This window comes from Trichosurus vulpecula, chromosome 3 (assembly GCF_011100635.1).
Source record: "Trichosurus vulpecula isolate mTriVul1 chromosome 3, mTriVul1.pri, whole genome shotgun sequence".
In the NCBI taxonomy this organism is placed as follows: Eukaryota; Metazoa; Chordata; class Mammalia; order Diprotodontia; family Phalangeridae; genus Trichosurus; species Trichosurus vulpecula.
In genome coordinates, this window is record NC_050575.1 from 228,550,997 (window position 1) to 228,563,254 (window position 12,258).

Genomic DNA, 12,258 nt, shown 5'->3' on the forward strand with positions numbered 1-12,258 from the left:
CAGTTTTAGAAGGGCCTATTGAACTCAAAGGTTAAATGAGGTCCAGGTTCACAGGCAGTATGTGGCAGAGGCAGGTTTGACCCCAGCTCTAAGACTGGCTCTGGGATCCCGTATACCTTGCTGCCTCTCCGAATAACACTGTATTATGTAATTATAATAATTATAGCTCATCATGCTTAATATACCTAGAATTTTAAGTGCTTTGTTTGAATTTTATATTCCAGATAGCGGGAGGGTGAGCATCAACCAAAACTCTGTTTTATAAGTTTGTTTGTTTGTTTTTTGATGATTTAGCTATATGCAAAAATCACTAACTGTCATTTTGCCATCTAAAAATTTTCTCTTCAGGTGTGAGGCTGTGCATCCCGTCAAAAATTGGATGGACATGAAGCGACGTGTTAGTTCATACAGAAGATGCTTTTTTTTTTCTCACTGTTCAACACCCGGGGAACCACTGATTATTTTGCATGTGGCATTAACCAATGAGATTTCCAACAATATCCAGGTATCCTTTCTGACAATATTCAACATCAAATAAGCACCACCAAATATCCTAGGGCCTCAAGTTTCTGAACAACTCTATTCCCTGATCTAGGCTTGCCCTGTCCCCCTTCTTTACCTTTGTGCGTGTCATTTCCCTCTTTTTCCTTCTCCTCCGAGCTCACCTATACATATTGGCAGCCTTTCCCTCCTTTATGTTCCATTTCAGGTGCTGCTTTCTAACTAAGGAGCTTTCTCTGATCCCTGCAGTGAGAAATTATTCTTTGCTTTAATCTTTCAAGTTCTTTTGGTAGACTTACGTATATTTCATCATTTTAAACTTTCATCATGATCATTTGTATAGCTGCTCTTTCATCTCTATTTGATAGTAAGTGTCTTAAAAATAGTCATTTTGTTGCTTTTCACCTTTGTGGCTCCAGGACTTTGGACAGTAGGTAGTTAACTTCTTTAAAAATTAACTTGTATCATTTTGTTCAATTATATTCTTAATGTTGTATGTAAACTAATATAATTATTGCCTCATTGATTGAAGAATAGAGGTGTAGAGTCCATTTCTTTCAGACAATCAGAAAATACATTCATTAATCATAAGGGATATCTGAACCCTCAGCTAGAATAGGAAAATTCTAGTGAAAGAAGAGTAGTATTGAAGGCCAAAGAAAAAGGAAAACTTATAAACTAGTCATTGAACATTTTAATGTTTATTACGAGCTATGGGCAGGAGAGAGCATATGGATGAGAATAAAAAGGAGCTAAAACAAGAGGTATATAGGGATGGGTACACACTATATAGACCATATGATCAAAAAGAGAAATGAAATGATGAATTTCTAATGTAAATCACAAAACTGATACTGTGACAGAATGTAATTATGATGAGATTATTCAGCTATCTATACAGTTTTTGAAAGTATCTCCACTAATACAGTAGCTGATGAACTCCTTACTTTCATCATCCTTCACAAAATAAAGTAACAAGAAAAACTCCTATTTTTGGACTTTATTCTAATCAACTATTTGGGAAAGTGGAAATATGGGAATCTCCAGAGTAAGTGAAGTGAATGCCAGCTTAGAGTGAGTAATCGATAAGGAGGGGAAATCCATGTATTACTTAGTATGTACCCTATGCTTTAGAAGGGTAGATTTCAAAAAATTCAAAAAGGACAAATAAAGTCATGTCACCTGAGACTCTAACTCAAGAGGGATATAAAATTCTCAAGAACAAAATGCTGGTAGTGCAGTTACAAATTATTCCATTGCAGCAAGGGAAGAAAGAAATATGTCTTAAGAGGACAAAGTGACTTCTTTCATGGTAAGTTCACTGAGGACTTTCAAAGGATGTTATCAGAAATTAAATAAATAAAACATAGAACTGGTAGTTAACTGATTTGGACCTACTTCCCTGCTGTACAACACCTTGTGAAATCAAGATAGATATATGAAAAAGTTAAGTAACTGTGTAAATAAGTAAATGATAAATGCCAGAATGTTTATTTATGGATAAAGGGGAAACCACAAATATATAAGTAACATAATCCTGCAAGACTTATCAGGAAGGTGATAGCATAGAATATTCTAATAAGGTAAATATTTAAAAATTACAAGACACTTTTAGATTTGAGGTTCCAGGAAGAAGAATATAAAAAGGATGCTTGGAATGGATTGAAAGATAGTGATAAATAATAGCAAGAAGGTAGGTCTGCTTCCTTTTTACTTAACAGAGAATAATCTTGAGAACAAAAAGTACGGGGTAAAAGGTTTAGATTATCTCTAACAAGAGATAGTTACCAGGGACCTGAAACTCAAATAAGGGAATCTTAAGGGTAGCTGGGTGCTTTTTCCAAAGACAGTTCACCTAGCTCTGATAAAATTTGCGGACTACCAAACTGGTATTGGTGATCTTTGAAAAAAATCAAAAAGAATGGATGAATAATGAGACAGGGAAAGGGAAAAATATAGATCCTTCAAACTATAAAACCACTGAATCTGAATTTCTGAGGAAATTCTAGAATAGATTATTAGGTGGATACTTTGTTAATATTTAGGGAATTGGTGGTCATTATGAAATATGGGTTCATTAACAACAAATCTGCCTGACCTTGGGCTAGTCACTTAACCCCAATTGCCCTGCCTTCCCCCCTCCAAAAAACAAAAAAGAACAAGTCTGCCTTCCTTTTTGACAGGTCAGTCAATAAGTATTAAGTGCTTATTACGTGCCAGGCACTGTGCTAAGCCTTGGGGATACAAGGAAAAGTAAAAGATAGTCCCTGCCCTTGAGTAGCTAAGTGTAGACAGGATTACTAGACTAGTAGATGGAGGAATTGTCACAGTGGAAAGTGTCACAAGTGGAAAGGGACCTTAGATATAATCAAATCCAGCCTTCTCATTTTACAGATGAAAAAACTTCTTGGAGAAATGCTAGTATAGGGTCACCTACAGTATGAGGGATAGGACTTGACACCAGGATTCCTTCTAGACGAGGAGGATTCTGGCATACCTATATTTCAGCAAGACATTTGATAAAGCTTCACTAAGTGTTAAACACTTAACCAAAAAATCTACAGAAGTACACATTGGAAAAGCTGGTTAGAGAAGGAATGACAGAAAGTATCTTGGGAATAAATAATAGCCAAGCAGACTAGAATACATTCCATGTACACACCTGTGCTTTTGTTGGAATGCCTTCTCTCCCTTTCCCCTTCTCCAATAATTCCAAATCCTATTTATCTATCCTTCAGGGCCCTGCCAGATGTGCTACCTCTTCCATGAAGTTTTTTCTGATTCGACCTCTCCAACCCCATAATCATAAATGGTCTTTCTTTTCCTTCCAAGGAAGCATTTTCTACCTCTCATATTCTTGTCATATTTTATTCTGAAATATAGTTACTATGTGTTCTTTTATATGTTATATTTCCCTCACTAGATTGTAAGCTCCATGAAGGTAGATTATGTCTTACCTATCTTTATATCTTCCCCAGTGCATAGCATCTTGTTCTGGGCAAGTGGGTATTTATAAATCATTGCTAAATGGAGGAAGAGTGAATCTGTAAATCAGATCAGAAGTATAATGCCGTTGATTATTTATGTAATACTGAAATGTTTTAGTAGGAGTAATGTTTTAGTAAGAAGTAACGAGTAGGATCTCAAAGGTAATTTGAGATTACCTTTCAGCTAGACTTAATGTTCATTAGCATCAGAAACATTTCTCAGCACTTAGATTTACATTTACAAGCATTTCTAGTTTAAATCTTCATATTTGAGAAGTGATTTTAAAATATCTGGAGATAAGTAGAAAATAAACCTAGAGCTGTTTGGATTAGAAAAGAGAAGAGTAAGGGTCCAGTATACTTTCTTAAGATTTTGTGGGAAAGTTGCTAGCTAATCTTCTATCTACAAAGAGGCCGAGAGAGAGAGAAAAATAACTCAAGTTACAACAAAGCAATTTGCTTTACCTAGGGTGGAATATAACATAATGTGGAAACATTAGAGCAGAAAACTCAAAGAAGTAATGAAACCCCTCTGTAGAAACACAAAAACATAGAACTTCTGTCCCAGAAGGAAAGGTAGATTATACATCATGGGATTTAGAGTTACAAGACACTTTAACCCAACACCCGCATTTTACAAATGAGGAAACCAATCCTCAGATTGTGGAAGTATTTTACTGGTAAAACTATAATGCTAAAACACAGTTCTCTGATTCCCATTTCAGTAATCTTTCTCCTGTCCATCATTGCTTCACTGAGGACAGGCAACATTTTGTGTCTGTAAATCTGCTTACCTTACAGTTGTCATTTTGATGTTTCATTCACTTCTCATTCTGAAGGTGTTTTGCTTTGTAGGCCAAAATTAAAAGATTAGAATTTTATATGTATGGCAATTAAATCATATTCATAAAAACATTGTATGTGTTTTTTCAGGCAATAGTGAAAGAGTTTTCTTCTCCAGAAATAGAAGACAAAAACAAAATTGTCACTGCAATTTTCTATTCCATCAGTTTGACCCAGCAAGGCCTACAAGGTGTTGAGCTGGGAAGTTTCCTTATAAAACGAGTTGTTAAGGAACTGCAGGTATGTTTGGCAAATATGGTCATGTTGTTTTGAGTGTCGTCATCTTCATTGAGTGGGGTTTTGTTTGTATTTTTATATGTGTATTAAGTTATATACATGTCTCTGACAATCTCAGAATCATCCATAGGTTTGTACTACCAACCAGTTAACAACTTAGTTTTATTCTTTCACCCTTTTTTTGAGGGGGGAAGGCAGGGCAGTTGGGGTTAAGTGACTTGCCCAAGGTCACACAGCTAGTAAGTATATCATGTGTCTAAGGCTGGATTTGAACTCGGGTCCTCCTGACTCTAGGGCCGGTAGTCTACGCACTGCACCACCTAGCTGCCCCCTTAGCTTTATTCTTTCATCAGATATTTATATATTACTTTATAACTTGCTAACTAACTAAAATATGAAAATTTGAGTAATATTAAGCCCTCACTGCCCATTGAAAAACTTATCCACTATAGCTTTAGCTATCCGTTTGTGTTTGAATGAAACTCAGTTGCATATCTATGGTTCTGACCTTTCACCCAAACTCCTGTCTTGTCTAGACATTTCCATTCATATATGCTGCTTCCACATTAAACTCAACATAGTTAAGCCTAAACTCATCATCTTGATGCTAAAGAAGGTTCCCCATTTTTTCTATCCTTTAACTTGATCTGTCCTACTGAGCCTTGTGTCTTCTGCAAATCTAAAAAGCATACTATATAAAATTTCATCCAAGGCATGTTTTTTAAAGTGTTGAACAATATAGGACCAACAACAAATCTCTGAGGCACTCACCTCCCTAGAGAATGGCTCTGTTTTGTTTTCTTCTTTCTGCCCATTCCTTTCCCAGGGTAATAACAGTGGCAAAAGGGTAGACAGTATCTCTAGTAGCCTCTTTGGGGATGGCTGGGTACAAGGAAGAAATCGGGAAATGTGTAAGCAAATAGCCTTCTGCCACCCCCCAACAATAATTGAGAAGATAGCGTATGTGAAAAATGTACAGAAAAAATATAAGCATTTTTAAAAATTAATATACCATATTTCTTTTCTCTGGTCACAGAAAGCCCAAGATAGAACTAAGAGAGCTTAACTAATATTGATCAAAAATAATGGGAGTTACATTTAAGCACTTTCCCTGGCCTCTGAACACCTTACTATATTTCATTGTTGTGTTACATTGTGGTGGATTTGATGCTTGGCAGTGAGGAATTTGTACTTAGGAGTTATGTATCACATTAGCATAGCTATCACCACTAAAGTCCTCATTGTAACATGGAAGTGACCTTGGGTTCTTGAAGTTTCTGCCAATGGAAGATGAGCTTTGACAGCAACTACCAACTTGAAAAGTCTTTGAATATAGGCCCAGAGAAAACCTGTGTGTTTTATGAAAAACAGCCTAGTCATATATGGAGACCGACTACTATTCAACAAGTTATGATTGTTTTAACCTGTAATGGCTATTAAATAAGGTTTACAGACAGCCTCAGTTGAAGTATCCATATCAAAAAAAAAATCTTCATAATGCTCCAGAAACTGTAATCAGGTATACTAACTTATTTCATATAAAATACCAGTGGGAATAGAAGTATGGAAGTATGCATCTCTTTAAAAGATGGTCATCTCTCACTGCCAATTATATAGAAAATTGTCTATTCTTCAGACTCATTTAGCAACAAATATTGACGTTCACCAGTCTTTTTTTTCCAAAGAAATGAGTTCAAATTGCTGAAAGTATATCACGAATTATTGGTATGCAGTACTTTAACAACATAAGAAATTGTTAAAGTTTGTAAATTACTTTTGTATAACAGGAAAATATAAATTTTATTCATTTAGATAAAAAGTATCTTTTTCTTCTATTTATAGAGGGAATTTCCTCACCTTGAAACTTTTTCAAGTCTGTCACCTATACCTGGATTCACCAAATGGCTTCTTGGAACACTGAATTCTCAAACTAAGGAACTTGGAAGAAATGAACTATTTACAGATGCTGAAAGTAATGAAATTTCAGATATCATAGGTGGCCCCATTAGCGAAACTTTGAAGATACTTTTAACTAGCAATGAATGGGTGAAATCTGAAAAACTTGTCAAGGTGTTACAATCCCCTTTGATGAGACTCTGTGCTTGGTACTTATATGGAGAGAAGCATCGTGGTTATGCTCTCAACCCAGTGGCAAACTTTCATCTGCAGAATGGGGCAGTGATGTGGCGCATCAATTGGTTGGCAGATTTGAGCCTCAAAGGCACTACTTCATCCTGTGGGATGATGGTCAATTATCGATATTTCTTGGAGGAAACTGGTGTGAACAGTGCTGCATACTTGGGAGCCAAGAATATCAAAGCTTCTGAGCAGGTTTTAAATTTAGTTTCTCAGTTTCAGAAACTTAGCAAGCTTTGAACAGACACTTCTTGAATTGGAGGTATTTTTTTTCAAATCAGGAAGTAATTGTGGGGTCTTATGTCTCAAAGGAATCCTTTATAATGAAACAAATTGAACTGTGTTCTCTTCCAAACATTGGATTTATAATGACAGATTTTGTGTCCTAATTTACAGTAATTGTATTTCTTTGCACTTGGAAATGAATAATATTTGCAGTCTAGCTGTCAGCCTGATAAATATACAAGTAAACTACACACAAGCTTACAGAGGGAAGGAAGAATTTTGGTGTACCTATATATTTAACAAAAGAAATTACTAGTCATCATTAACATGTATGTAATAGCTTTCACCCCTTTATTCATTCTCAGTATCATCTCAGTATCAGTGCCCTTGTCTGAACATCACCTTCAAAAGGATGTGAAAATTTTTAAACATACATCTTGAGGTTTGGATGGATAAGTACCATGACAATGCAAAAAAGGGGTCTGGATGAAGACACCTTTTTTCTTCCTATTGTATAAGTAAATTCACGTCATGTAGAATTGTGTTCGCTAAGCCTATTGGAAAAAAAAAATAACCGTACATGTGAGTCCTTTATTTTAATGTCATTCTTTTCCACTCACTTGAAGTGTTAACACTGGTTAAAGGATTGAATGCAAAAACATTCTCCATTTTACTAGTTGAATTTTGAATGCCACACGTGTGAAATGGGTGGTTTTTAGCTTGCTGGCAAAAATGGAAATATTTGAGTACAGCAAATTCAATCATTTACCATGAACAAAAAATGAACAGAATTGCTACTGGGGTATAAGTTGATCATTTGAAAGGACATATTGGGAAACTTTGAGAAGTTTTGTAAGAGGGTGCATGAGCTCATAATGAGTTCATTAGTAAGTAGCAAGTTTGCTCTATAAAGTATTAAATATTAAAAGTATAGTTGTCTGCTGTGTATTGTTTATTTAAGATCTTGAAATAGTAGGACTAGAAGGGATCCTCAAATTTTTACTGATTGTCTATGAAGTAGGACATAAAGGGTTTTCTTACTGGAGCCTTTATGTAACAAGTCCCTAAATTCCTTCAGTTTCATCTCCAGCCTTCTAATACATGTGCATGCGCATGCTTCCCCCACACATACCACCCCTTTCGTCAGAGGATGGTATTAGAAACTAAAGAAACAGAAAAATGTTGTTAAACATTGGCCTAACCTAAACAAGCTTGCCTCCTTTAAGTAGACCATGATACCATCCTCAAGAAATAGGAATTCCTTTTAAGCTGGAATAAGTGTGAATTGTTTTCAGAGATCTCTGAGGAGAGATATCCCATAATTAATAGGAAGATTTAGCACTCCTTGAAAGGAAAATCCTTCTTGCAACAAATCATTTTTTATAGGTCTTGAATCCCAAACTTGTGTATTGTGAAGGGTACTACGACCCATAGTAAGTATAAAAGGAGGCTACCTCATGGTTCCTACATGTTCCACCTTTTTGAAGCATTCTGTTACTGTACTCCATATATTTATAAACAGTATTACAATGATAACTCATGTCCAACTCATTATATTTTCAGGTGATTCTAGACATTACAGTCTTGAATCATGGAGTTAAGGTGTTCTACAGAATAAATCCTTTTATTAAGGGGATTTGTTCTGTGAAGTTTGGATTCAGTCAGAGGGCCACGGTTGATGACCTAGAGGGCTGTATGTGGCCTCAAGGCTTCAGGTTCCCCACCCCTGGCCTAGTGTATTCCATTTGGACAATGATTTTATATTCAAGGGTAAGCAGCTCTTTCCAGCTACAGTCCTCTTGGGATTGAGTCATCAATGCTGGACATTGCTTACATCTGTTTCTCGCTGAAAGCCAGATGGTCACTGTGATGGTACAGGATTCATTGCATGCTATAATCTTTAGTCCAAAAAAAAAAGTTTAAAACTTAATCATAGACTCTGAGTTGGAAGGGACCTCATACCAATAATCTCATGCAGCCTAGACCTGAAGAGGAATCTCTTCTCTGACATCTCTGACAAACAGTCATCTAGCCTCTGCATAAAGATCTACGTTGTAGAGGAGGCACTCACTACTTCTTAAGGCAGCCCATTCTCTTCAGAGACAGAATATGAAATTTCTCAAAATGTGTTTCTTATGTAAAACCATAATATGCCTCTTTCCAACTTCTACCCATTGTTCTTAGGGCTGCCTTATGAGGCAAGTAGAGCAGCGCCACCCCTTCTTTCATATGACAGCACTTCAAAGATTGATCTCTTATTCCTTGACTAACTCTTCCTTAGACTGAACAGCAAAAGATGCTTTCTCCAATCCTTCAATTTATTTCTTTGTCATTCTGGCCACCTTCTTCTCTGGATCCCTTCTAGTTTGTCCAAGAATCTTAGATCTGCAGCTGGAAGGGACCTCAGAAAACACATCGTCCAACTCCCTCATTTTATAGATAGGGAAACTGAAGCCCAAGGAAGTGACTTGTCTAAGATTGCACATGTAGTATTAGGGGCAGGATTTGAATGCAGGTCTTGAACTCCCTATTATTTCTATTGCATCATGCTGCTAGAAAGGTGAAATGATTCACCCAAAGTCATGTGAGTAGTAGGTGGCAAATCTAGGTGACAAATCCAGCTTTCATTCTCATCCTTTACACATTGTGATACCCAGAATACAACACAAACTAGATAAACTAGATACAGTCTGGTGTGGGGCAGGTGGGTGGGGAGGGGACATTTGAATAGAGCACGACTCTCGCCTCCCTCATTCTGGAGCCATCCTCTATCAATCCTAAAATTGCATGAGCTTTTTTGTCCATCATGCTGTACTCAGTTGTTTTTAGAAGAGCCACCTCTTCCAACTTGTACTTGTGAAATCGGTTGTTTGAACCCAAGTATGACTTGACATTTATCCCTATTAGATTTAGCCCATTGTGCCACTGTTAGATCTTAGCAGGATCTTTCTTTGGATACTGACTCTTGCCTTCAGCGTATTACTGTACTTTTCAGCTTTGCAAATGTAACAAGCATGGCTTCTGTGACCTCAAGAAATTGCTGAGAATGTTAAACAGCATAGGGTAAGAAGACAGAATGCCTGATCTCCACTAGAGGCCCCTTTCCAAGTTGAAACCGACCCATTAAGGACAATCCTTTGGGTCTGGTCACTCAATCAATTCTGAGTTCACTTATGTAGGCCATCATCCAGCCTGTGTTCCCACTTTGTCTAGGATAATACAAGTGGGGTATTTTTTAGATGTTTTGCTACAATCTAAGAATACTTCATCTGCAATATTGCCCTAATCAACTAGTCTGACAACATTTTTTTTAAATTGTTTATCGTAATGTTTTGTCTTTGTTTCAATGAAAGGCTTTCTGGAAGAAACCTAGCACTCTGTGCTTAGTGGCACAGTGGATAAAATGCTAGGCCTGGAGTCCAGAAGACCTGGGTTCAAATTTGAATTCAGATGCATACTAGTTGTATGATCCTGAACAAGTCAGTTAACCTCCGTCTACCTCAGCTCCTCCAACTATAAAATGGGAATAATAACACCTATTTTCTAGGTTGTCATGAGACTCAAGTGAGTTAATAATTGTAAAGGCCTTAGCACAGTACTTGGTACAGAGTAGGCACTTGAAAGATTTTTGTTTCCTTTCCCTCCTTCCTATTCTTTTCCTCCCTTACCCTCCTCTCTTGTGAGAAAGAAAAACAAGCATAAATATCTGATAAAAGGATTACAACATTCTGACCTAATATTCCCTCGCCTCAGCGGGTCTCACACTGGCTGGGCAGTTTGGTGAAAAAGCACTGGATTTGGAATCAGAAGCTGTGTTCAAAATCACCCACAACTTTTGGCAAGTCACTTAACTTTTCTGGTCCTCAGTTTCATATATGTAATAATATATTCAATGGAATGGCCTCTAAGGTTACCACAAGGATACCACAATCTTGTTTTTAGAATATTGCCAGAAGGGTCAAGTTCATTATTTGCAGATAAGTTGCTCCGCTTTTTAAATATGCCTGCCATCTATATATCTGTGTTTCAGCAAGGCATTTTAACTCTTTCATCTTACCCTTTTTGAGTTGATGGGCCCTTATTAACTGAACAATGGTATATTAGGTGGTTTTGGAACAGATTGCCAGACCACACCCAAACAATAATGATTATTGGATCCACATCATATTATAGAGAGGTTTAGGAGTACATTGGAAGCCTAAAATCTGTTCTTGACTCTGTGCTGTTCCACATGTTTACCTACAACTTACATGAAAACAGATGATATGCTTATCAACTTTGTAAATGGCATGAAGCTGGTAGGAAAGCTAATATATTGCATGGTAGAGTCAATGCCCAAAAAGATTTTGAAAGGACAGAATGGTCAAATCTAAAATTAAATTTAACAAGAATAAATTAAATTCCTATAAGCAATTCCTAGATTTCAGTTTGTACAGGTATAGGGTGAGAGGAGCTACAGGAGAAGAAATAGATTCAGTGTAGTAGGATCATGGTTTAGTGCTAGAAAGAACCTTAGAGGGAATCACATCCAGCCCCCTTCTTTTATAGATGAAACTGTATCCTAACTGACTTGGTAGTGATCACACATAGTAAGTGATTGAGACAAAATTTGAACTCAAGTCTTCCTGACTCCCAAGTCTATTCTCTGCCCACTAAGAAATGGCATGGCAACCTAAAAAGCTGGCTTGGTCTTAGGTGGTATTGAGAGGCATAACGTCCAGAATGAAACTAGTGATTGTCCCTTTGTCATGTCCTATGTTAAGATTTCATCTGGAATATTGTGTTCAGTTCTGAGCATCACATGCTAGTAAGGCCATTTGTCAACCTGGGTCAAGTCCAGAGGAGGGGGACCAGAATAGTGAGACTGTCATGTGAGAAGGTTTGGTTGAAAGGACTAGTAATGACCTTTATACTGGCTTTTCAGATTCTTTTTTTGTTTTCTCCTTGAAGAGAGAGGGCAGCTGGTGTTGCAGTGGATAGAGCATCAGGCCTTGAGACAGGAAGGCCTGAGTTCAAATGTGGCCTCAGACACTTACTAGCTATGCCCCCTCAACTGTGAAGTAAGGAAAACAATAGCATCCACCTCCCACAGTTGTTGTGAGAGTCAAAAGAGATAATATTTGTAAAGTGCTTGGCACATAGTAGGTGCTATATGCGTGTTAGCTGTTGTTATCATCTTTATTAATAATTATAGCCTATCGTAAATCTGGCCTTGTTGTTACCTGTAGCTTCCTTTTAATAAGAATCACAAGTAAGAATACAGTGCTTTAAGGATTGTGATATCTCATTTGGTCTTCACAACCCAGGTAGGTACTTCGATTCTTTATAG

The 12,258-nt window shown here is 37.0% G+C and overlaps 1 protein-coding gene across 1 annotated transcript in view; it reads left to right on the forward strand.

Moving 5' to 3' along the window:
- The window catches only part of MLYCD (malonyl-CoA decarboxylase), a 30,255-nt gene extending 22,393 nt beyond the window's left edge, over window positions 1-7,862 (forward strand). Inside the window, exons 3-5 of the mRNA XM_036751286.1 lie at window positions 349-505; window positions 4,422-4,571; window positions 6,411-7,862. Coding sequence (XP_036607181.1) covers window positions 349-505; window positions 4,422-4,571; window positions 6,411-6,944 — 841 coding nt within the window. The 3' untranslated portion in view covers window positions 6,945-7,862. The remainder of the gene's footprint in view (window positions 1-348; window positions 506-4,421; window positions 4,572-6,410) is intronic.
- Window positions 7,863-12,258: the final 4,396 nt, after the last annotated feature.